The sequence below is a fragment of the Bufo gargarizans genome, chromosome 10 (genome assembly GCF_014858855.1).
Source record: "Bufo gargarizans isolate SCDJY-AF-19 chromosome 10, ASM1485885v1, whole genome shotgun sequence".
Taxonomy (NCBI): Eukaryota; Metazoa; Chordata; class Amphibia; order Anura; family Bufonidae; genus Bufo; species Bufo gargarizans.
Window position 1 is genome coordinate 132,716,788 of NC_058089.1, and position 23,961 is coordinate 132,740,748.

Here is a 23,961-nt window from a genome sequence, read left to right on the forward strand (position 1 = left end):
AATATGTATGGCTCTCAGACTTTGGACACACTAAGCAGGCATCCTAAAACTGCGGCCCTCCAGATGTTGTAAAACTACAATTCCCACTATGCCCTGATGATGGCTGTAGGTTGTCTGGGCATGCTGGGAGTTATAGTTTTACAACATCTGGAGGGCCGCAGTTTGAGGATGCCTGCACTAAAACTAATATTTTTTGGGGAAAGAAAAATAGTTTTCGTGTCTCCAAAGTCTGAGAGCCATAGTGTTTTATGTTCTCTAGTGAACTGTTGGGGATTATAAAAATTTAGTACTCCATGGAAGTGTGATACTCCCTGAAGCAATTGATAATGCAGAGGCCCGGATGATCGGGGCACGTGTCACACTGAGTTGTGGTGTCCTTCCGTATCCCCCTCTTGTGACACACTCTGCACTTTTTTTGGGTTCGTCCCTTCTTTCCAGTATGGGGGACCACACCTGGAAAGTGTTGGCCAGGGACGATCCGGGCGCCTCCAGTTCCCGAGGTACTCCGGCCTGCTCTTTCCCGGTCCGAAAAGATCAGGTCCTTGAGGACTGCCTCATAGAATTGGAGGAATGTCCCTGTGCTGCCAGCGCTTCGGGATAGTACAAAAGAGTTGTACATGGCAACCTGCACCAAGTAGACCGCAACTTTTTTGTACCATGCCCGGGTTTTGCGCATGGCGTTATATGGCGTGAGGACTTGATCAGAGAGATCAACTCCTCCCATATACCGATTGTAGTCGACGATACAATCGGGCTTGAGGACCGTTGCCGCGGTACCTCGCACAGGGACTGGGGTGGTGCTGTTACCGTGGATTGTGGACAGCATAAGGACATCCCTCTTGTCCTTATACCTGACCAGCAACAGGTTTCCACTGGTAAGTGCACGGGTCTCACCCCTGGGGATAGGTACCTGGAGGGGGTAGGCAGGGAGGCCGCGCTGATTTTTCCGCACGGTCCCACAAGCGAACGTGGATCTGGCGGCAAGGGACCTGAACAAGGGAATGCTGGTATAAAAGTTATCCACGTACAAGTGGTAACCACTATCCAGCAGTGGGTACATAAGGTCCCACACGAGTTTCCCGCTAACACCCAGAGTGGGGGGACATTCTGGGGGTTGAATACGGGAATCTCGCCCCTCGTACACACGAAATTTGTAAGTGTACCCTGAGGTACTCTCACAAATTTTGTATAGCTTCACGCCATACCTCGCCCGCTTTGTGGGAATATATTGGCGGAAACTGAGTCTCCCCTTGAACGCAATGAGCGACTCATCAACCGCGACCTCCCTTCCAGGTACGTAGGCCTGCTGAAATGTGGCCCCAAAGTGATCGATGACCGGCCGTATCTTATACAGCCGGTCATAGGCAGGATCACCTCGGGGTGGACATGCTGCATTATCGGAATAATGCAGACATTTCCGGATGGCCTCAAACCGGTGACGTGTCATGACCATACTGTACAGTGGGGTCTGGTACAAGACGTCCCCACTCCAGTATTGTCTGACACTGGGTTTTTGGACTAGACCCATATGCAGCACGAGGCCCCAAAATGTCCTCTTTTCGGCTGCACTGACCGGCGTCCAGCCACCGGGTCTAGCCAAAACTGAGCCTGGGTTTTGAGCGACGAACTGTTGGGCGTACAGATTCGTCTGCTCCACCATCAAATTCACCAGTGGGTTACTGAAAAAAAAACTAAAATAGTCTATTTCAGTAAACCCCACTGTGGGAATCTGGATTCCAGGATTGCCAGCGAAATCCGGAATCTCAGGCTCAAAGTCCACTGGGGGACACCAGCTAAGTGGTGGGGTGGGGGGGGGGGCTGGTGTGGGTGGGGGGGCTGGTGGGGGGGGGGGGGCAAGTGGCAGGGGGGGGGTCTGGGTTAGGGTTAGATGGATAGATGGAAGTTTGGATAAGTTTTTTTTTTTTTTTTTTTTTTTCCTAACTTACTTTTCCCTTCTTTCCCTGCCTAACGGTGCCTCTCCCTCACTGACCCTAACCTACCTGGGTGGCGATGGGTGCAGGAGGGTGATGGATGCCGATTAGGGGGACACAGGAGCTGGTGCTGGACGATGCTGCCGGGTGCTCGTGCAGAACAGGAAGAGGAGGGGAGAGAGGAGCGCAGGAAGTTTGAATCTCGCGCCTCTCTCCCCTGCACCAATCAGCACCCTGGACAGCAGTGTTCAGCACCAGGGCCAGCACCGCCTCCTCAAATCCTCGGACTGCGATTGGTGGTGTATAATTACGCCACCGATCGCAGTCTTTTTCCGGTTCATCGGGTCACAGGACACCCGAATGGACCGGAAACGCAGAAAACCGCAGGTCTGAATTGACATGCGGTTTTCTGCGATCGCCGATACGGGGGGGTCAAATGACCCCCCCCTGCGTTGTTACGGGATGCCGGCTGAATGATTTCAGCCGAAATCCCGTTCCGATTAACCCCCGCGGCGCCGGAGTTACGGTTTTAAGTCAGGACGTACCGGTACGTCCTCGGTCCTTAAGGACTCGGGAAATAGGGCGTACCGGTACGTCCTCGGTCCTTAAGGGGTTAACCTATTTAGAGGCCTCCTCTGTGAGGAGTGGAATACCTGATGCACAGGTTGACCTCTTGCTGCATGGCCCACCAGCGCACTGAGGATAAGGCTTTGCAGATGGAGTCATTCGGGTCCATTGTCTGGAAAGTTATTTCTTGAAGATCCTAAGGTTGTCTTCCAGTAGCTGGTGTCATTTTGGAGACAAATCAGGAAGTGAGCTTGTTCTGCCTGGGAGGATATAACTGTGACGGCCCCACCCCTGAGCAAGAAGTGGCACAACTGTGGTTCCCTTTGTCACTCCACACAAGAGGAAGAGGGTCTTGCGTTTTGATGTGGTGCCTGCCCTAAAGCATCATGGTCCTGAATTTAGAATGTGATTGTGCAGCCAATTCTACGGATCTTTCTAGTAGACCAGAATTGTAAGTGCAGCGTTGGTTAGTGACCTCCCTGTGCACTTACCTCCTGCAGGACTCCCAAGGGTTAAGTGGCCGTGTATGTGTGCGGCACAGGAGGGCTCCAGTAGACCGCTGTGTGGAAGGTAGGGGACAGTGCTATCCTTCTCCCATGATCTCCAGGCTGGTGGGAAAGTTTGGATGTGTTACTATTTTCTGTTATCGTTTTTCCTTATCGGCCTGCTCTTGTCTGCATGCCTGAGTTCTGATACGGCGTGGTCTTTCACTTGCCAGCCTGAAATTCTTTCTCTTTAAACCACTGTTTTTTTTTTTTTTTCTTCTTTTTTTAATTTAGTGGATGAACGAGGAGCATTTCAGAAACGGTTTATTATTTCACTGTTGAAAGAAGCTAATGCGGCCTTTAATTTGAGTGAGGCGCTCAGACAATCACTTGGAATCCTTTTCTCCTTTGAACCGTAGCTTCCCCCGATCCTTTGTTCCGATCGTCTCCTCTACCCTGCCCTAACCTCCTACAACTCAGTCCCGATAAATAACAAAATCCCGCCAAGATGATCGGTTTTAACTCGTCAACAACCAACCCACTGGGTGACAATCATGGTGGCCTCCACCACTCTTGACGTGTCTGTTTTAGTAAATATTTGTATTCCATATTAAATAACCATGCTGGCGAATCTTTTGAATCTTTTCATATAGCTGTGGTATGCCATTCCTCTTATTATTCCCATCTGAAGTTTATGAATGAATTGCCAACTGGATGTTACCAGTAAGGGGGTGTCGCTGCACAGTCTGAGGGCTCATGCACACAAGCGTGCCGTGTTTAGCTTCTAGGAGGAATAATGGAGTAACGGCACAACAAAGAGTTATATATAATAGATGCTCCAGAATAGTCCTTTAATGTGGAAATCTTCTTTAAACAAAGGTCACCCACCCAACTTTCTAGGAGTCCTAGACACAAACATATCTGCCCCGCTGTCAATGCCAGGCATTCGTCCCAGTCAGGAGGTTAGGAAAGCTGGGCAATAAGATTTGCACCCACCAGCTACTGTGAAACCAGAGCGTGCTGGGAATTACAGTTCACAGTAGCCGGTGAGATGCAGGGCGCTCACCAGCGCTCCCCGGCCTGCAGTGCTGTCCGATGGCGATGGGATTTAGGGATAAATTAGATCTCAATCCAGTGAATGAGCAGCAGAAAGCTGAAAGTGCTTGGAATTACCAGCCTGACGAGAGGATCATTTCAGCTGATCAGATGACTGGTGTCGGTCTTAATGTGTCTATTGACTCAGTGTCCTGCCTATAATAATCCTTTACTCCAGCATCTGATAGTTCAGCTCTTCTGGTGCAATAGTCACACTGCAGGACTTTATGGCTTCTGCTGCATCAAAAAAAAAGAAATCGTAACCTTCACGTGATTCCAGCCTCCTATGCTCCAGATGGGGCTTCACTATCTGATCAGTGGAGTCTGACACCCGCACCCCTTCAATCGGACTTCACAGCGCCATCCACCGTGCTATGGACGGAGCTGGTTACTGCAGCGCTGCTCCCATTAAAGCCTGGTATTGCAAACTATGACATCCTGTGGTGCAACAAATGGAACAGTTTATTGTTTACACTAGTTAGGAATTGTGTATAAACAATTGGACATTAGCTACAACTGGAGACAATAATTCTGGCTCAGGATCATCATTCACAGTCCAGGATGACGCGAGGGGCGATGTGGTTGTCTCCTTTCTCTTTATCTTACTTTATAGAAAAATAAGTTTTCTCAAATATTCCATGAGACTTTGATCCATAGTTCTATATTTTCCTGTTGAATGCATGAAAATATGGGTGTCTTTTTGGACCTCATCCAGATAAGGATTATGGGCCAAACGTTCCGTTCCGCAAAATGCGGTAGGCACATGGTCAGTGTTTTGTGGATGCATAATTTTTGGCCCTCAAAAACGTGTATGAGCCGTATGGCTGATCATTAAAAAAAATCATGGAAATAATTCCTGCACGATAATGTGAATATCAGGAGTTTACAGAGTTAATTGGGTTTTGTCAGTCAGTCATCATTCTGGGGATGCCATCACTACAGAAGCCTGTGGAGGGGGAACATATTTTCCCCTCCCTTAATATAATAATAGCGGGGGGATTTTGTGTAATGGTTTTAGCCCCCCCCCCCCTTCCCCTATATTTCAGTGGCCGGCCGAGTAATTCCATTTTTAAAGCATGAAAAAGGACGCTGATGAAATTCCACTATCAGCGACAAACCAATATGCAAAATATCTCTCAGCAAATCAAATGGCTATTATGTGCTCATTCCCTTCCCAGCGCATTTGCTTAATGAAGAATAGACAGATCAGTCTGTCGGAGGATGCCTGCGAGAGGTGATAAGTGCCAGATATCCCAGTGAAGTGAACATGCAGGCATTTCTCCCCCCAACCAATCCTAGCACTGGCAACTTGCTTCACATTGGCAGCCGTGATGGCTTTTAGCCCAGTTTTTGCATATGGAGAATGGGCACAAAGAGTGGCCGATGGCTCGGGCAACTACAACCTGATAATATCTAGGGGGTGGGGGGGGGGCTTGTGTTCCTTTGTTTTACTTTAAAGGATTACAAAAAAGAAGAGTTGGGCGCTATGATCCCAATTGAGGTCTTTGGGCACTTCCAGGGGCATGACTGCAGTAGGCACATTACCCCCAATCTGTTTATGCTGTGATAGGGATACTGAATTGCTATGCAAAAGCTGCCAATAATCTCATTATAAGAAAACTCTGTCACTGGTCCTAAAAATCTTTTTGAACATCACATATACCTCCTCCTGACCAAAATCCGGCATTAAACCATTGTGGTACTTGGACTAATCCATATGTGCTCCATCTTGGTCAGTGCATCCTCTAACAGGGTGCCCTAGGGCAGGGATGGTTTACCTTTTACAGACTGAGTGCCCAAACTGCAACCCAAAACCCACTTATTTGTTGCAAAGTGCCAACACGGCAATTTAACCTTTAGTACTACAGTCCAATATAGTCTATCTTCCATGTACTTTATCATTTAGCTATAATAGCCTGACTGCGTTCAATGCGCTGCCTGTGTCATATATACTGCGCCCTGCGCTGATGAATGGCAGGAAAAGTCTAAAGCATCTTGGTACACCATAGACTTTTCCAGGGTGCGGATGCCCACAGATAGGTCTCTGAGTGCCGCCTCTGGCACCAGTGCCATAGATTCGCCACCACTGCCCTAGGGTGTTTAAAAGCTTGGTCAACACCATGCCATGGTCAGGGAATGGCCAACAGGTGTCTGTGCGGGGGCAGCCTTCGATCAGATAGTGAGCTCTTTGGGACATTGATAGCATTGCTCTTTGCTATTGAAGTGAAGGTTTTCCGTGGCTTGGTCTCACACTGGGCTGCAGTATTTTGTCTTAGAACGTTAAGACAACAGCAGGCAGCATGAAAAGGGAACGGGATGAAATTTGGGTCAGATATCAACATTTTCCCTTTTTAAATTTTCTTTTTTTTCACGTCTGCCAGAGGACTAAATTCATTGCATTGATCTTGGGCCTGAACGGCAGGCGTTTGATCTCAGATCATTATCGGGAGAGAATTTAAAGTTTGCTCAAAAGATCCTTTGTTCCCTAACCAGGGCTCTTCCATTAGCCTCTGAGGGCACTTCTCATGCACGCTGTCTCATGGGCAGGAATCTAGATTGGGTGTGAAAATATTGCTTTTAGAAAATGTTAATTAACCCATCCTTGGCAGCATAAAGTCTTTCTTTTACATATAGACTGGCCATGCATGCCGGATTGGGCGTCTTGTTGGACAGTATATGAACAGGTGATGACTGCATTTCGGTTGGAGGTTTTGTGATATCAAGATTTTAGAAAATGTTTGTGTAGCCAACCTTGTCCTTTCCTGCCATCACAGTGGCCTCTATGGCATAGCTGGAGAAACCCAACTCCTAAAGTGTAGAGCGGACCGTGCGGCCCATAGATTTGTAGAATCGTGGCAGGTTGCAGCTCTACCCCATGCTCATAGTCCTAAATTTACTTATTGTAATCCATTCTTGTCAAAGGTCTGCGGTTCCAAAATGGCTGTTTCCGACCCATGGAAATCTGTCCAATTCTTCCGAATTATTAGTAAACCCATAGGCCTGCATGTGCTTACCTGCCATACCTTATATACCGTATCTTGTGGTACTGTTGCTATAAGTATCCATCATTGAACGCTGGTATATGATCCCTTGGTCTTAGTACTGGGATGCGCAGAGTTAATATCACGCCGTAAAGAATTCCTCTTAATTCATGGCCTCTGCCGCTCGCAGTTCCATTCTATCCTCTCCACCAAAGACCGATGCCTCCTCACTGCCGGCAAGAAAAGGCAGGCCACGTGACCAGGCAGCCAGGGGTTAATTTTATCAGACACCCAGGAGCCGTGCAGCCGTGAACGAAGAAATTAGCTTAACGACGTTACATTTACAAGAGGAGAAAAGCGATTTGTTAGCTGCTGATTGTTTCTCAGCATTATCAGTGCAGACTTTAATTGTGCTGGAACTGAAATTAGCAGAATTAGAAAAATTGCCTGTGCAGGGTCTGGCAGTGGCTTTCTCCACGCTCATTGTTGTGCGCTATGTATAGATTATGGAGCCTTTGTTCTCGCTGCGTAAATATACATGCCTGCAGTCAGGGAGCCTCTGAGAGCGGCTTCAACTTCCATCATCGCCATGTGCGGCTCTCTCCAAGGAGAATCTGGGTCATAATTTGGGCTTTGACATTACTGAAGGCCAGGAGATCATTGTCGTGGAATGGAGATTGTTCCTTGTGGAACCGACAGCCCATAGAATACAATAGATTAAGCAAATGCTAAATGTGACACTTGATCCATGTTTCACAATGAAGTGCATAATGAAAAGTAATTTACAAGCAGGGCAAATCAGTCTGCTTATGTCCAGGCCTTGAAGCCTGCCTGCTGTTTGCTTTCAGAGTAGTTTCATTATTTAATATCATATTACCAATGTCTTGTATGAAGAAATCCTCATAACCAGTGTGTCTTGTGTCATAGGCTCCTCCTTTTATGTGTCTCTTGTTCCGTAACATCCCCATAGCTGGTGCCTGTTACCGTGGCATCTTCATAGCGGGTGCCTGGTACCGTGGCATCCTCATAGCTGCTGCCTGGTACCGTGGCATCCTCATAGCTGCTGCCTGGTACCGTGGCATCTTCATAGCTGGTGCCTGTTACTGTGGCATCCTCATAGCTGGTGCCTGTTACCGTGGCATCCTCGTAGCTGCTGCCTGGTACCGTGGCATCTTCATAGCTGCTGCCTGGTACCGTGGCATCCTCATAGCTGCTGCCTGGTACCGTGGCATCCTCATAGCTGCTGCCTGGTACCGTGACATCCTCATAGCTGGTGCCTGTTACCGTGGCATCCTCATAGCTGGTGCCTGTTACCGTGGCATCCTCATAGCTGGTGCCTGTTACCGTGGCATCCTCATAGCTGGTGCCTGGTACCCTGGCATCCTCATAGCTGGTGCCTGGTACCGTGGCATCCTCATAGCTGGTGCCTGTTACCGTGGCATCCTCGTAGCTGGTGCCTGTTACCGTGGCATCCTCGTAGCTGCTGCCTGGTACCGTGGCATCTTCGTAGCTGCTGCCTGGTACCGTGGCATCTTCGTAGCTGCTGCCTGGTACCGTGGCATCTTCGTAGCTGCTGCCTGGTACCGTGGCATCTTCATAGCTGCTGCCTGGTACCGTGGCATCTTCATAGCTGCTGCCTGGTACTGTGGCATCCTCATAGCTGGTGCCTGTTACCGTGGCATCCTCATAGCTGCTGCCTGGTACCGTGGCATCCTCATAGCTGGTGCCTGTTACCGTGGCATCCTCGTAGCTGCTGCCTGGTACCGTGGCATCTTCGTAGCTGCTGCCTGGTACCGTGGCATCTTCGTAGCTGCTGCCTGGTACCGTGGCATCTTCGTAGCTGCTGCCTGGTACCGTGGCATCTTCATAGCTGCTGCCTGGTACCGTGGCATCTTCATAGCTGCTGCCTGGTACTGTGGCATCCTCATAGCTGGTGCCTGGTACCGTGGCATCCTCATAGCTGGTGCCTGGTACCGTGGCATCCTCATAGCTGGTGCCTGGTACCCTGGCATCCTCATAGCTGGTGCCTGGTACCCTGGCATCCTCATAGCTGGTGCCTGGTACCCTGGCATCATCATAGCTGGTGCCTGGTACCCTGGCATCCTCATAGCTGGTGCCTGGTACCCTGGCATCCTCATAGCTGGTGCCTGGTACCCTGGCATCCTCATAGCTGGTGCCTGGTACCCTGGCATCCTCATAGCTGGTGCCTGGTACCCTGGCATCCTCATAGCTGGTGCCTGGTACCCTGGCATCCTCATAGCTGGTGCCTGGTACCCTGGCATCCTCATAGCTGGTGCCTGGTACCCTGGCATCCTCATAGCTGGTGCCTGGTACCCTGGCATCCTCATAGCTGGTGCCTGGTACCCTGGCATCCTCATAGCTGGTGTCATGACAGGTTATTTTGTACAAGTGTGACTTGTCTGGTTTCCAGCTATAGGGATATAACCTGGCTTTATTAATATGCTGTGCAAACTGATCACGCTTAATTATATTTTTTTTTAAAGGTTCTCTTGGCGACATGGAAGAGGTAGATGAAAACTTACCAGCAGAGTTTACCCTTTCTGAAAAAGATGGAACCAATTCAGACCCAGAAGAATCAGCGGACTGCAGTTCTTCCAGTGCATCGAACAGCGACTGCGCAGAAGGTGAGTCCCAGTATGTTGTATGTGCACCTGTTTCACTGTTATGTTATTTCCCTAATATTCCCAGTCTTGTAATGTATATTTTATGTATTATATTTTGCTTATCAATTTATCATAGTTATTAACATGTTGCACCACTTCCCCCTTAATGAAGGGCCATGGCTCTGTAGCTGACATCCTATCATATCTTTTGCCATATTTGTGGTTGACTCTACAGAGATCCTTAGTAAAGACTATATTGCAATTGCCCATCTAGAAGCCCCTTGTTTCCTTTGCCCCCGTCATGACCTATTCATCTTTACTACCAGGAGAGCAATGCAGCCCAGTGCCACAGTCATTGGACCAAGAGCTGGAAGAACCCGACCCAGTGCCGAACGTGTGTGAGCTGGCTGAGGAATCTTCCCCCTCAGGTGTCCCAGGTAACTGAAGTAGCTTGCACGCTCCTGGGGATTTTCCATTTGTGTACAGAATTTTTGCACAAGCCATATTTGCCCAGATCGGGGCTGTATTGACACATCACTAGTCTCTTAATGATGAGATACCTTGACTGTGACCTGCTGAAATGTGTCATCCTTACACAGGCACATGTGGTTAATAGAAGGACCCCCTCTATTAGGGCACAAACCCACTACAAGCAGAGCCTCTCACATTGAATCAGTAGGCACTGCGTGGTGCTTGAGTCGCATCGGCTCCTGTAATGTAATGCCAGGGTGATCCAGCAATCGGCTCATCAGCTAGGGGTCTCACAATCCAGACACTCCTCCGACTAGAGCAGTAGATTATTGGGGTATGTCTGGGAAGGTCCTCATTCATCCAGGTCATGGTGTATTCTTGTAGACGTTTCACTGGTCATCCCACTGGCTTTCTCCAGTCCAGTTGTTCTGACTGATTACTACTGATAGATTATTTTAGGTTGTCACTATGGAGAATAGAGGGGATTCAGGGCGGGAAACATTTGCCTGTTCCTATCCCAGGAAAATATCTCTGATCTCCTCCTGTGTAACCCGGAGTCGCAGTGAGTTCACCTGACAGTATCACTGATTTCGATGGATAAGGGACGCACCCAGGTAGCTCCACATCACACAGGCTCTGTCCAATTCTGTGAAACTCTGTGACTTGGCAGGTGCTGATAACCGGATAATGGACCATAACCCTATCCTCTGCTACAGAGCATTGCACTGACATGCATATTGAGGACACAGCATTGCTGTTCATTGATGATCAGTGAAGAATGACTCTCCGTCTAATGATTGAGCTGTATTTGCCCTTCAGGGACAAGCTGATTGGCTTAGGCCAAAGAACAGCAACCTCCGGCACTCAGCTGTCATTAAACTACAACTCCCACTTGCTCACCTGTTTCCCAGAACCACCATAGAAGTTAATAGAGCATGCTAGGAGTTGTAGTTTCAGGATCAGCTGGAGTCTGTCATTGCTGACCCCTTCCTAGGCAGTGTAATGGCTGCCCTTAGTAGTTGTCACCATGGTCGGCTCACACTGTAACTTCATGGACATTCTGGTGGTAAACTGGAACACCCAGCATCCAGCTGGCCACTATATGATGGGAGTCTAGTAAAAACGTAACCCCCATAATGAGCATTTTGTAACATCCAGTAAAAATGCAGCCCTATTTCCTTCAATGCAGCACATCCTGATATAATAACAGGAATTTTAGATGATTGGGCACCAGACTAACAGCACGTCGCCTGAGGTCCCACGGAACGGATCATGGCTGACATACCTGCCGTCTATGAGTGCACTGCAAGGAGTGAGAAATGATCTCCATCAGTGGAAAAACCGATAGCGATTAGATCCCTTTACAGCAGGAGTGAGCCGCTGCTTCCCGTGTTGGGGTGCGGTCTTAATGCCCATCGATCTGATGGTAATCGTGCTCCCGGGCAGCTATTAATAATTCTGACGTCAGCTTTTATGGGCATTATCGATCTCAACTGTTGTGGTTATCATTGCAGGACAATATGCAAACATGCACTTTGTGCAGTAATCAGCAGGACTGTCATATGCAGATAGGCTTATCACGCCATCTTTAACTGCTGTTAATGGGGAGAAATATTATCAGCACAGTTGCTAGGAATAGGGCGAGTGAAAAGCCCAGGCCTTGCTTCCTGTTAACCTCCGAGCTGCCATGGAGCTTGATGGGAAGGTTGGAAGCCGATGAGCAGATTGTGATGGTGATGCCTAGGGTTGCGTTCACATTGGTGTTTTTTTTTTTTGGCCTCCATTTAAGCAGGGAAAAGCTTCTGCCAAAAACATTAAATAAAAGCTGGGTTGGATGCCCGACGGTGATATCGGCCTCCAGTACGCTATAATGGCATCTGTTCAACAAATTTGTCCTGAACAGCTATTGATCAGCTCATGACGGATACTTTTTAAGGCCTCATGCACAAGACCGTATGTATTTTGCGGTCTGCAAAAAACGGATCCCCACAAAATACGGATGACAGTCCGTGTACATTCCGTATTTTGCGGAACAGAACAGCTGACAGCTGGCCCCTAAAAGTCCAGTACTATCCTTGTCCGTAATATGGACAATAATAAGATATGTTCTATTATTTTTTATTTTTTGCGGAACGGAAATACAGAATGCACACAAAATAACTTCAGTTTTTTTGTGTGGACCTATTGAAATGAATGGTTCTGTATACGGTCCAAAAAAGAACGGACATGGAAAGAAAATGTAATCTGTGGTCCACTCCAGTTGTTGGTCAGAACCCTATATAGAGTTTATATATATATATATATATAATTATAATGGTAACCTTAACCTGGCAAGGATGGATCTGTCCATGCTTCAGTTTTTGCTTTTTCTTTTCTGGGTGCAGTGGTCCAGTCTCCAGCGTGTGAAGACAGCCCGACTTACAAAGCCCCGGAGTCCCCATCCAGTATGGAAAACATGGAGGAGCCCCTTAGGTGGAACGGTCCAGGTATGTGTCACCGTGGTTCCTGTTCATAAAGGATCTGGTCATGGTACACTGCGAAAATTCAGCAGTTAAATGGTGAAGAATTGAAATGCAAAGTCTATTAGTAATTCACTCTCCAGTAACTAAGGATTACAGAGCTGGAGTTCCCCTTTAACTACTCTGGTCAAGATCACTCCGCCAAGACATATGGCCTCACTCACCCTTTTTTGAGATGCATGCACTGAAGTGACCGTGCGGGGATTCTGGTAGCGGAACTGTCCGTGGAGTGACGGAGCTGTCCTGGAATGCTCTGGAATTCTGCAAGATAACATAAACAGGAAGTGGAGTGTCAGATAGGAAATAGGTGGCACGTACGCAGGCAGATGAAGCCCTGAGACTCGGACCATAGGTGCGAGCACGCGCTCAGAAAAAACAACTGGGAGGGATTGTAAGGTTCTCAGCTGCCACCGGTCACCCGCAGCCCATGTAGCATGGTGTTTCTGGGTGAGGGCGTCTTCACAGAAGTTTCTACAACTCAGTCAGGTCTGCTCATTTGAATGAGGCCTTGCAGAAATCCATGTGCTCTCTGCCCAAAAAAAAAAAAAAAAAAACATTCAGATGAACGGAGCCAATCCATACTTTATTATTAGCAGTAACTACCCCACCCTTAAACCATCCCCCGACCCCGGCGATGAAACGGGCACAGCAACCACAATAAAGGTATGATGTATTGGAACACCAACAGACAAACTCCTAATACACTAAGTATGGACTTCATGTCCATGTTGCCGATCCACCTCCACGCCAGGTCTACGCACCCATTCTACATGAGGAAGTCCTGCATCTACACCGAACTCTACGGAGCTGATCTTCAGTCCCATTTCTGCAGTGTCCGTAAGTTGCACCAACCATTCTTACACCCCCACACTGATCGTATAATCTATTATTCGATATATTAGTTTCTGTATGACAACCTGTATCTCTCACAATTGGAACTCTTCTTTCCCAGGCTTCTGAATGGCAATGACATAGGGGATGTACTGTTAGCGCATTGACCATTCAGGAGGCTGGGAGATGGCCCCCCATGGTTACTTTACAGACCATACTGATATTCAGAAATGAAGAATTCCTGTGGAACTCCAGAGGACTTTCTCTATTATAAGGGGGGGGGGGGGTCTCTCGGTGCATATAATATATGTACATTCAGTGGTTAGGGTTTGGATTGTTACCTGACGTGTCACACCACGCAGCACCCCTCTGCACCCAACCGATGACTAAACTGACGCATGCAAAGTTCACGAGATTAGCTAATCGCCTGCCTTGATTAATTGCTGATGAGAGATGCTGTGTGGTAGATTTCCACTGGCACTTTCGGTGTTAAAGCATCCAGTTCAGATACTGGAACATATCACAGGACTACACACCCAGGTAAACACATCTTGTGATAGTTACCTGCAGGAAGGAGCATTCATTACGAATCAGGACCCCACATTATTGATGCCCGGCTCACCTGCTGTGATTGGCCCCGGAGAGTCACGCACTGAAATCATTCAAAGCGAGGGCCCCATCATTTGCAGTGCACAGGGTGAAATCCACAGCAGATCTTTCCTCTGCAGTTTCCACCCCTTGCCGACAGACCTATAGTTGGCATCCCACTCTGGACCATGGCAAGTTAGGGTTAATCTTCACAGGTCAAACACCATTCTAAAACACGGATTGTGTTTGTGTGATGAGGCCGACGTGCAGCTTCTGGCTCTGCTTTGGTTACGGGCAGTCTGTGGGCATGAGCTGTGCCAGGTAGCAGCCAAGAAATTCTTAGTTAAATGTCTGTTGAAAAACCGTAGCATAGAAACAGTGCACCGATCGGAGCCTGGGCCATAGAGGACATTATATATTTCTGATGTACACTGGGGCGCATGATGGGAGTGCCAGTTCAGATATGGAAACCATCTTTGAGCACAGGGTTACTTCTTAAGGGGGCACCAAATCTGCAGCATACGGTTCTCCTGTATCTGCCATTTCTAGCTGTATGACAGGCGGATACTGTCTGCTGTTCTCCCCATCATTTCCCGCTGTGGAGAGGATGACTGGAGGGGCTGTGAATATGACCCATGAATCTATTGTTCTCTGGTATCAGCCATTTGGGCAGTGGAAATGCGGCCTGTATGCGAAGAAGTCCATACAGAACCCATTATTTTCCAGTCACTCTGTATATACTGGGGCTCCCCTTAACCCTCCTGTGCCATCTGCATTCCTCCGCTGCCCGTCAAACCTGTTTATTGTTTCCCCATTTTAATGTATTTGTTCCATGTAAGCGATCTTTCGCTATCGCGTGCCTTCCGGTAATTGGAGTGTTATTAATTTCTGTGTGGTTGGGAGTAGATGCAGCGCCTGCGATGAAATGGTGATAGGGGACTTCGCTCACACATACCCGACTGATAGGGCTTTCTATCTGCCCCTGTGCAGACTGAGCACTTATCAGGGACAGCACTGGTGAACAGACCAGAGACGGAAATGGAGGAGACGCACTGTAATTCTTTATTATATCGCCCACATCCACTGCACATCTACAGAGGAGCAGTGTGTCAACCGTGAATTACATTCTGTGCCAAAACCACGGAACATGGTCCTCCCATTTCTGCCCTCCGCACCGTGTGGTGCCACAACACTTTATTTCCATGGAAGTCGTATTCTGTAGGTACCATTGTGAATGGAATGTCTTGTGGTGACCAGGACCCAAAGTGTTGCTGCTCCTCCATCTACCGAGGTTCTGGGTCATGGACGCTGCAGTAATAAAGCAAATATGGTCAATAAAGAAAAGACCGTACTGTGCATGCACAAGTGATGTTCTGGTTATTTAACACTACTCCCTTAGTTCATGGCTATGATCAGCGACTCCGTAGGTCAGCATACCATACTGCAAACGGCTTCTGATTCATGAGCCTTGATTTCTGCACCCACATGCTTTACAATGCAGTTGTGCTCTATTAATGCACAGCTAGGATTAGTAACTCCAGTTTGGCTAAATTATCTTTGTATGACAGGTAGTCTGAGAGCCGCCTCCTGTTTCATCCGATGCGGAGGCCACTGCGTTCCCTCTTCACTGTATGGGTCCTTTTCGTGTTCACACAGTGCGATTATTATTTGGACATGCACGGTACTCCTGTTTGGTTCACCCCCCCTGTTGCTGAGGTCCTGCACCCCTCCCTCCCCAGATGCTATAGGCCAGTGATGGCAGTCAGTGCAGATTAGTTTACAGAAAGCCCCTTTGCAGCTCTGTTAGCCGCCTGCCCCCTCCTTTGTCTGCCCGGCGTTTCTGCTTCGCATTGAGGCTCTGGTGAATAATTTAGGCTCAGATTGCTATCTCGGTCCCATAGTATTCTCCATCTCTGGAGCAGCCATGGGATCCCTGCTGTTTGCATTGCACAGCTTGTAAAACATGACCGGGAGCTCACACGAAGTCTACTTAGGTGACATTTGTGGAGAGGAAGCCATTCGATACCAGCGTCCATTCCAAAAACAGCTCTGAGGCACTTCATGTTAATGGTTGATGGATACAGGAGCTGCTACACCTCGCAGTAAATACCTCTTACATACATTATAGGAACCTGCACCTGTACAGCTATGGACAACCCAACTCGTCCAGGCTCCAGAATGGCAAATCTAACACATTGCAGCTATGCTTTCCTTCCGCTGTGTTCAGGAGTCAGCTGACAACTTCTATAGGAGCAGTAACGTGGCCATAATGGTTGGCTCACTTTTCACAGTAACATAAAGGGCAAGCAGTCTGGGCTAGGCTTTCCACCACTCTTTGGTTTGCTGCCCTAGTGCTGCATCTGCTTGACCCAGGTCCAAATGTGCTTGGTGTCACCTAGCATTGGGGACACTTCCCAGCTTGGAGCCTAAATGGTTGAAGAGATGACTTAAGCCTCTGTTTCTATCAGCGATCTGACAGACATGACTAATACAGCCGAGAACAGGCTGGCAGTGCCAATGTCTTAACCAGCTCCAAGAATGAAGATGTTGTTCCCCAGTCCGTCTTTGGGAGGAAATAAAACATACAGGGGCGGAGGTGTACACCATCAGCCAAAACTAACCCTGGCCCCTGAGCCTGACTGCTCCCTTGTTACTGGGCACTGGCATCAGGGCATTCAGTCAGGGGGCGAACAGGGGGCATGTGTTCATATTTAGTTGGCCTGGTGCAGGGAGCGGAGGACGTCATAGACTGGATCTAGTAAGGATGGAGTGCTCTCCACGCCACCCAAATACATGACCTTAATCAGAGGAGAGGATTGTGAAAGCTCCTGTGTATAACACCATAGGCATTTGTACGAGCTGCTGTGTAATACGTTCAAACACCAGGAGCATGACCCCCTGCACTTGACCTCAGTACATGGCAGATGGATAGAGCAGCATTGGTCTAATACAGGGACCTGCAAAATGGCAGCATGCCCAGAAAGACATGTATTGCAGACCACTGGAATAATACAGAATGGGGATGAGTCCAGTAGAGGCCCATGTACACAGGTCAGTGATCAGCATTATCTGGCTGAGGGGTACAGTCATTGTGGGTAGCAGTTCTGTCCATGTGAAGCTCTATGGGTATGGCCACGTGTGGCATAAATGAAGTGGGTTTTCTGCATTGGAATTGTGTCTGGAAAATCTGCAGCATTTACAGTGGAGATATCAAATCTCATCCGCACGCTGCAGATTGACTTGCACTGCAGGTTTTCAATGTCAATTTATACTCCAGGCTTTACCCGCAGCTTTCATCCTTGGAAATGCAAAGGTGGGAAGCAGCAGCAGACCCACTGCCATTCCTGCATCAGCGGCACTGCAAAAGCCAAACCATTTCAGACAGTGGGAGATTTGGTCCAGATCTACACCCTATAGGCGCAGTCAGCCACATTAATGATCATTTAGTGATTCCTCCCTATAAGTGGAGCTGAACAGGTGCTGATGGACATATTGTTATGGCAGCGAATCTGCCTTTGTAAATGGGCCCTTGTGATACTGCGCTGATATCGGCAATATATCATTGGGGGTTGTCTGCTGTAGGCGCTTTGCTCTGGACCAGTAATGCCCTTGCTCTGTCTTCCACTTCTCCCTGCAATATTATTAGGACCCCAGCAATAGAAACACAGTAACTGCAGAGAATTATTGCAAAACTACAACTCCCAGCATGCCCTGGCCCCCTTTTTTGCAATGGCTAGAGAACTTCAGGTTGGAGACCCCAGTTCTCTTCTTCTTGGAGCATTTAGTCTTCTCATTTAGTGAGTAGATAAACATAAAGTAGTTTTTTTTACATTTGGTTTAATTTAAATTTTTCAATAATGTTGAAAAGAACGGTTATAAATGGGGGGGGGGGGACTCTGAAAAAGGATGTGTTGTCAGTGAGCGGGGGGCTCGAGGACTCCTTTCTGATCTGCCCCCACAATGTCTGTGAAGGTGTTCTCTGCTCTGATGAAGGCCTTTATCTTCCAGCACCACCAGGGTTAATTTTATAATGTCACTTTCAGCAAGACAAGTTGAGGCTGGGAATTAAAAAAGAAATTTAAAAAAAACGTAACAGAATTTTTATCTTCAGAATGACCTTGTTTGCTGGAGGGGTTTGACTGCTTAAAATTCTGATATGCAAATAACTGATAGCTATAATCTATAATCCTCAACTAGTTCACATTTACAGACGGAGGGCTGGTTAATTTGCTTTTACAAATTGATGAGTAAACGGTTCCCTGAAAACTCCAACCCTTAACCCCGGAGCCGCAGACACAGGCGCGCTCATGGGGATTCACAGCGCAGGCTCCACGCCGTGTACGTCACTGCTTGCCACACAGCCCCTAAATCCCTGATCCCTCCTTGCCTGTAAAGTCTGTCAGCTTTTATCGGAGTCTAAGAAAGCTGAGTGACAACCAATATGAACACCATCACACCCAGCTTTCCCAGTATGGATAAAGGTAAGCGGCATAACTAGGGAGATTGGACACGTAGGGTCCCGCTGCAATCCACTTCCTGCTCCCGTTCTCAACATGGCGGGAGAGGGCGGGGAATACCACTCAGAAGATGCTCCAGGATATTTGTCGGCAATTAAAAAATTTATTGAAACAAATGTCAGAAGAGGTGAGGGCTCCTCTTTAGGCCATTATTACGTATTGAGATGGACCGGTTTGGATGGTGCCCCCATTGTTTCCATATAGATATGCTTTCCTCATATCAGTTCTTCTTCCTCCGCTGTGGATACATTTCCTCTTTCCCTGCATTTAATGAGGGCTTCCACTTTTCAATGTTGCTTTAATTAAATCCATTTTAACACCGTGTCTTGTCCTTTTTTATGGGATTTATGTTATTTTGCTTGGAAGCATAAAAATTAAAACTTCATTACTGCACACGGGGCAGAGATGTTATCAGGACCGGTCTCCATTGGCAAGGAAGGGCGAATTGCAGAAGATTACTCGGCCATGTTTCTGCTCTCGGTATGTGATGCCAGAGCGCCAGGATTAGCGCTTTACCTCTTAGACTTCCATTAAATTTACTGAATCGTTTTACTCGTAGTTCATAGAGTTTATCCTTGAGCATTCCAAGTTTCCTGATGACTTGTAGTTAACCGTTACCTGCAGCAACCTATTAGTCTCCTGCAGGTTGGACCACACACTAGATTTAATGTCGGAGCGGTCCGGTTCTGTTGGCCGTCACCCTGAGGAGGCGGACGTAGTTATATTACGCCTGATAAAGTAACTGCAGATTCAGAAAGCAGGACAGTTTTAGTTATTTTCTTCTTAAAGGGCTGTTTCAAATGTTTCATCTTAAGGTGAGCATTCACCTTCCGCTGCTGTCGGCTGAGCGTGTGGGTGTTCAGAGAAGAGGCCGGAGACACCTTTGGCAGTGGCTTCTCTCCAGTTGGTTACTTGATAATCTCTTTCTCGTTCTGTTCCTTGTAGTTTATAATCCTCCTTACTTTGCTGTTTTTGCCTGTCACCATGCTTCACACTGCAGCTCTTCTTGTCACTTTTACATCAGTGTGATCCTCTTCTTAGGCTGGGTCCACACCTGAGCGTTTTACATCGCGTTCCTACGTGCTGTAAAACGCTCAACAGGCAAAAACCAATGTTTCCCTATGGGGATGGTTCTCACCTGAGCGTTTTACAGCACGTACGAACACGCTGTAAAACGCCCTACGCCCAAGAAGTACAGGAGCTTCTTTGGGGTGTATTGTCGTGCGTTCCTGCCCATAGACTTCAGCAGGAACGCGCCTAAATGGGCGTTTGCTTGTTTCCACCCATTAAAAAGGCCCGATACAAACGCCCAATAAAAAGCGCTTATCGAATACGCTCAGGTGTGAACCCAGCCTCAGCTTCGAGGTGCATTTCGGAGTTTCTCAGGCTCCAATAGACAATGCAGCTGGGCTGCAGCCAGTGATCATCCCCTTTAAGGTGTTATTTTCAGATATACTGATGCCTAGTTACCAATTTGGGCTGTTGGGGCGGCCATGCTGCTCTTGTTAAGACCTCCTGTTGGTCCGTTCATCAGCCGGTGGATGTACATTCAATGCGAGCACGTAAAGCTGGGCAGCGCTACTCTACAGGGACATGGAATCACCTTCTCTGTTTTGTCTGAGGCCTTGAGCTAGGTCACTGTGTCCCCCCAAACCTGCGCAGATTAAAGATCCCCCCCATCTCTGTTACATCATGATCCTCTGAAGAATCCTTCCCTCTCTCCTCAGAACGCGCAGCCTCCTTCTGTCATGTGCGAAAAGTCCTTCGTGTTTTACTTTAATTTCAAAGCATTTTCATTAAAATGTGATGAAAACCGGTTTCAGTTAATTTTATCTCCCCCAGTGCTCCTGCCTCCCTAATCTCCAAACGCCTGGAGTTTGGGTAAAAACCTCAAGGTCTCGCTATCTGTGGGACCAGAACTCCACACCACGGAGGCACAGTATGTTCTGATGGACATGGGAGGGAAGAGATGCCGCTGATAAAGTCACTTTTTTGGTATGTGTGGGTGGGGAGAATAATTTAAGTTATTTGCTCTTTATCGGACAGAGCTTGCTTTGACGGCAGATAGAAGTATTTGTTTTAGATTAACACTCCATACCCCAAAAAAGAGACAGGAATAAGCTTCTAGGGAGATGATTGTCTGGGGGCTCTATTAAAATAAGTAACTGGGTTCTCCAAGACCTTGAGGCTGCCAGCATATTCTCTTCAGCTATATGTTAGTTCTGTCTCTGGGAAAGCTGGGTGCAGACCAGTATGGCCGCCATTCCTGTTCCCACAAACTCCTGAGTGACATAGTTATGCGAGGAAACCTGCATCAGTGCATTTATAAGTCGCCATTTAGAAGTCCCTTACTGGAGCAGAAATGACATCTATGTGGATCCTATAGAATAGAGAGCTGGAAATTAGCACAGAAATGAATTTGACCCGTATGTCAGATTATTGAGTCATGCTGCGGACTAGCACTGGACGAAGCTGGGCACAAGTCATGGCGTGACTGAGAGTCTGTAAGGGAGGGTATGGAGGGACCCCAGACACATTCAGTTATATTTGTGCATTACTGAAGGATCATCCACCATTGGTCGCTGTAGTGTGTCGGGCATTGTGACCAGCTTGTGTCTTCTGTATTCGCAGCTTCCCAGCAAAATATTTAATGACCTTTTAATTGCAGCTGCAGGGACCTCCAGAGGTCCCAAGAAGATGCGTGCCTCAGCTGCCTTGGACCTGCGGCAGCCTCTGTGACTCTAGCATTCCTCCTATATGTTACTTTATAGCTTTAGTAGGTCTTTTAGATGGTAACATGAATACATTGTATCCATTTGCTTTGTTTGATTCCCCGGAGTGCTGCATACTCTCCTGAATAAGTCCCCTGTTGTAGCTGATGTCTCCCCTACAGGCACTTGACCAAGGGCAATATGCCCAGCACCTCTGCAGACAGCCGCCTCTGACAATCTGAGGTCCCATTTTTCACAGTCATCCTCTGGCTATCAGCAGCTGGGGTGACATCAGAGATGTGGTTCCCCCTTTCCGGCACAGGATATCAGGACTGCTCATCATATCTGGCACGGAGCTAATCGCTCTGCACTTGCTTCCTTCTCCCGCCACGGTTTCCTGGGAATAGAGGCTCTGCTATCCTTAGAAGGCCGGGGCCCCCCAACCATGTACTCTGCCTCCTGCACCAACAAGCAGGGGCAGGAGGTGTTCTGCCATAGCAGTGGAGGTGTGCATGAAGGAGCCTAAAAAGAGAGAAAAATAACACTTTAAATGATGGAACAGCGATCGCCAATGGCAATTTAAAGGAGAAGCATTTTATGGAAAGTTTCCAGTGGGTTTGATAAAGATCCTAGAAGAAGAAGAATCACCAGAAGACATCCTATTGGCCTGTAACCAATGCATACAGAAGCACAGAGTGTTTCAGGAGCACTCGTGGGATCCTTAATGGTATGCTGACCTCATCCTGTTATAAAAACTAAACCTCACATTACTTTCTGCATGTTCTGCCTGCTCTTTGTCCCTCCCCCCACGTAATCCCGTTGTCCTATCTGTGCCGCGTTTCTCGTGGTGCGGAGATCTCTGAGCTATTAGTGGAGGTCACAGTTCAGCGCTGATAAACTTTTCAGTTTGTGCTGTGTCAAAAAAAAAATCAATAAATGTGAATTGTGATTCCCAAGCTTTGTGATCACAGCTGAAGGGGGGATGACGCCAAACACAAGACCCTCCAGGGGCTCATTGTGATGCCTCCAAGCTCTTGGCCTAAGTGATCTCATCGTCACCACCCTGGGGCAGAGATCATGGAGGAGAATCTCATGAACTGATCTGGTCACAAAAGCGATACCCCTAACTTGAAGGTTTCTGCATCTGTGAGCTTTGACATAGTAGGGCCACATTCACACGTTTTGGACCTGACATGGGATGCACAAGGGTTTCCAGCCTGTAATGTCCTCTTGCCATGTATCCCACCCACCCACAGCAGATCATCCATTAAGATCTGGACTGAAGACGTGTGGGGACAGCAGTCATTCTATACCCCACAGTGAGAGGTTTTCTTGTGGATCTAGCCAATCCCATTCATTGCTTGTGCCGTATTACACAAGGTGGTATCCTTCCTTACGATCTATAGAGGGGGGCAACCACTGGGACACCAGTCCATGTGCCCCCCACTAGCACATCCATTGTGAAGAAGAGCTTGTGCACTGTGGCTCCATACGGCTATCTACATACCATCCAGAAAGCTGTATTGGGGTACACCCATCCACTTAGTGGCCAGGGACTGGGGGTCCGAGTGGTGATAAATACTAATAGAGAGACGTCCAGGAATCGGGGGGGGTAGCCTTCCCAGCCACTGAGATCCTGCTCCTTTACCTGGCGCCGCCCCAGCTCAGCAATCCCTTCTTCCTTCATGCTCCATCTGTCTCTCGGGAAGTGTAATTGGGCTGCTAGCCCTCTGCCTGCCTCCATTGTCCCCCTCTACCTGGCAGTTAATTACCTGATAGGGAACACCATCATAACTACTCCAGAGCGAGCGCCACCGAATACAACCCTCCTGGGAATCTCCTGCGCCTTTACCTCTTGGGAATTAACCATTAATCTGCTGGACTCTAAAGCAGGTTCAATCTGTCCCTCTCTAGGATTCATTCAGATATCCGACTTTACAAAAAGTGCTGCAGAAAAGACGCAATGTGGCGGTCAGGACTGCATAATAGGTTATATCTGTTTAAATGTCGGCAGAAGGATCCTGTAGGAAGGTCCACTGTAGTGATCTTCACAAGTAGAACGGACAGCATCCGGACTCCACACGGACTGGTTATAGTCGACGGGCCGATTCACATGTGAGATTTTTAGAGAAAATGGCTGCATGCATCGTTTAGGTCAGGCCAATGAAAATGGCCTGTGCATGGACGCTGTCCGTGTGTGGTCTCATCCGGAACATGGACGAGCTTAACATCACTCTTCTGAATCCAGCCTTAAAGGGGGTTCTCCACCTTTATCATGTTTTTTTACAGAATCCCCCCACTTCTCCAGGTGTTGGGTCTCTCTGTGTCGGTATACATTTTGACATGGGTCACCTGACCTGCAGCAGCTAATCACGGGGTCCTGTGCCACAGTCGCCGCAGAGGACAGTGATTGGCTGCAGCAGTCACATGGCCAGTGTCAAAACGGATGTAGACACTGGGAGACATGGAACCTGAAGAGCTGAGGGGGCAGCAATGTCGCTGGAACCCAGTGGCGGAGACCAGGTAGGTATGATCACCACCGTGGGTTTGGCCATGACGTGGTATCTATAAAACACGTAGGGGGTGATTTATCAAACTAGTGTAAAGTAGAACCGGCTTAGTTGCCCATAGCAACCAATCA

At 48.0% G+C, this 23,961-nt stretch overlaps 1 protein-coding gene across 3 annotated transcripts in view; it reads left to right on the forward strand.

Annotated features, from left to right (window-relative positions):
• LOC122920533 (zinc finger protein ZFPM1-like) overlaps nucleotides 1-23,961 on the forward strand; it is a 91,213-nt gene that overhangs the window by 48,835 nt on the left and 18,417 nt on the right. For 2 of the 3 annotated variants that reach the window (XM_044270109.1, XM_044270110.1), the window contains exons 2-4: nucleotides 9,564-9,704; nucleotides 10,010-10,120; nucleotides 12,539-12,640. In XM_044270109.1, the coding sequence (XP_044126044.1) occupies nucleotides 9,564-9,704; nucleotides 10,010-10,120; nucleotides 12,539-12,640 (354 nt within the window). Of the gene's footprint in view, nucleotides 1-9,563; nucleotides 9,705-10,009; nucleotides 10,121-12,538; nucleotides 12,641-20,523; nucleotides 20,605-23,961 lie in introns of those variants that run through there. The other variant, XM_044270111.1, reaches the window with a different exon arrangement.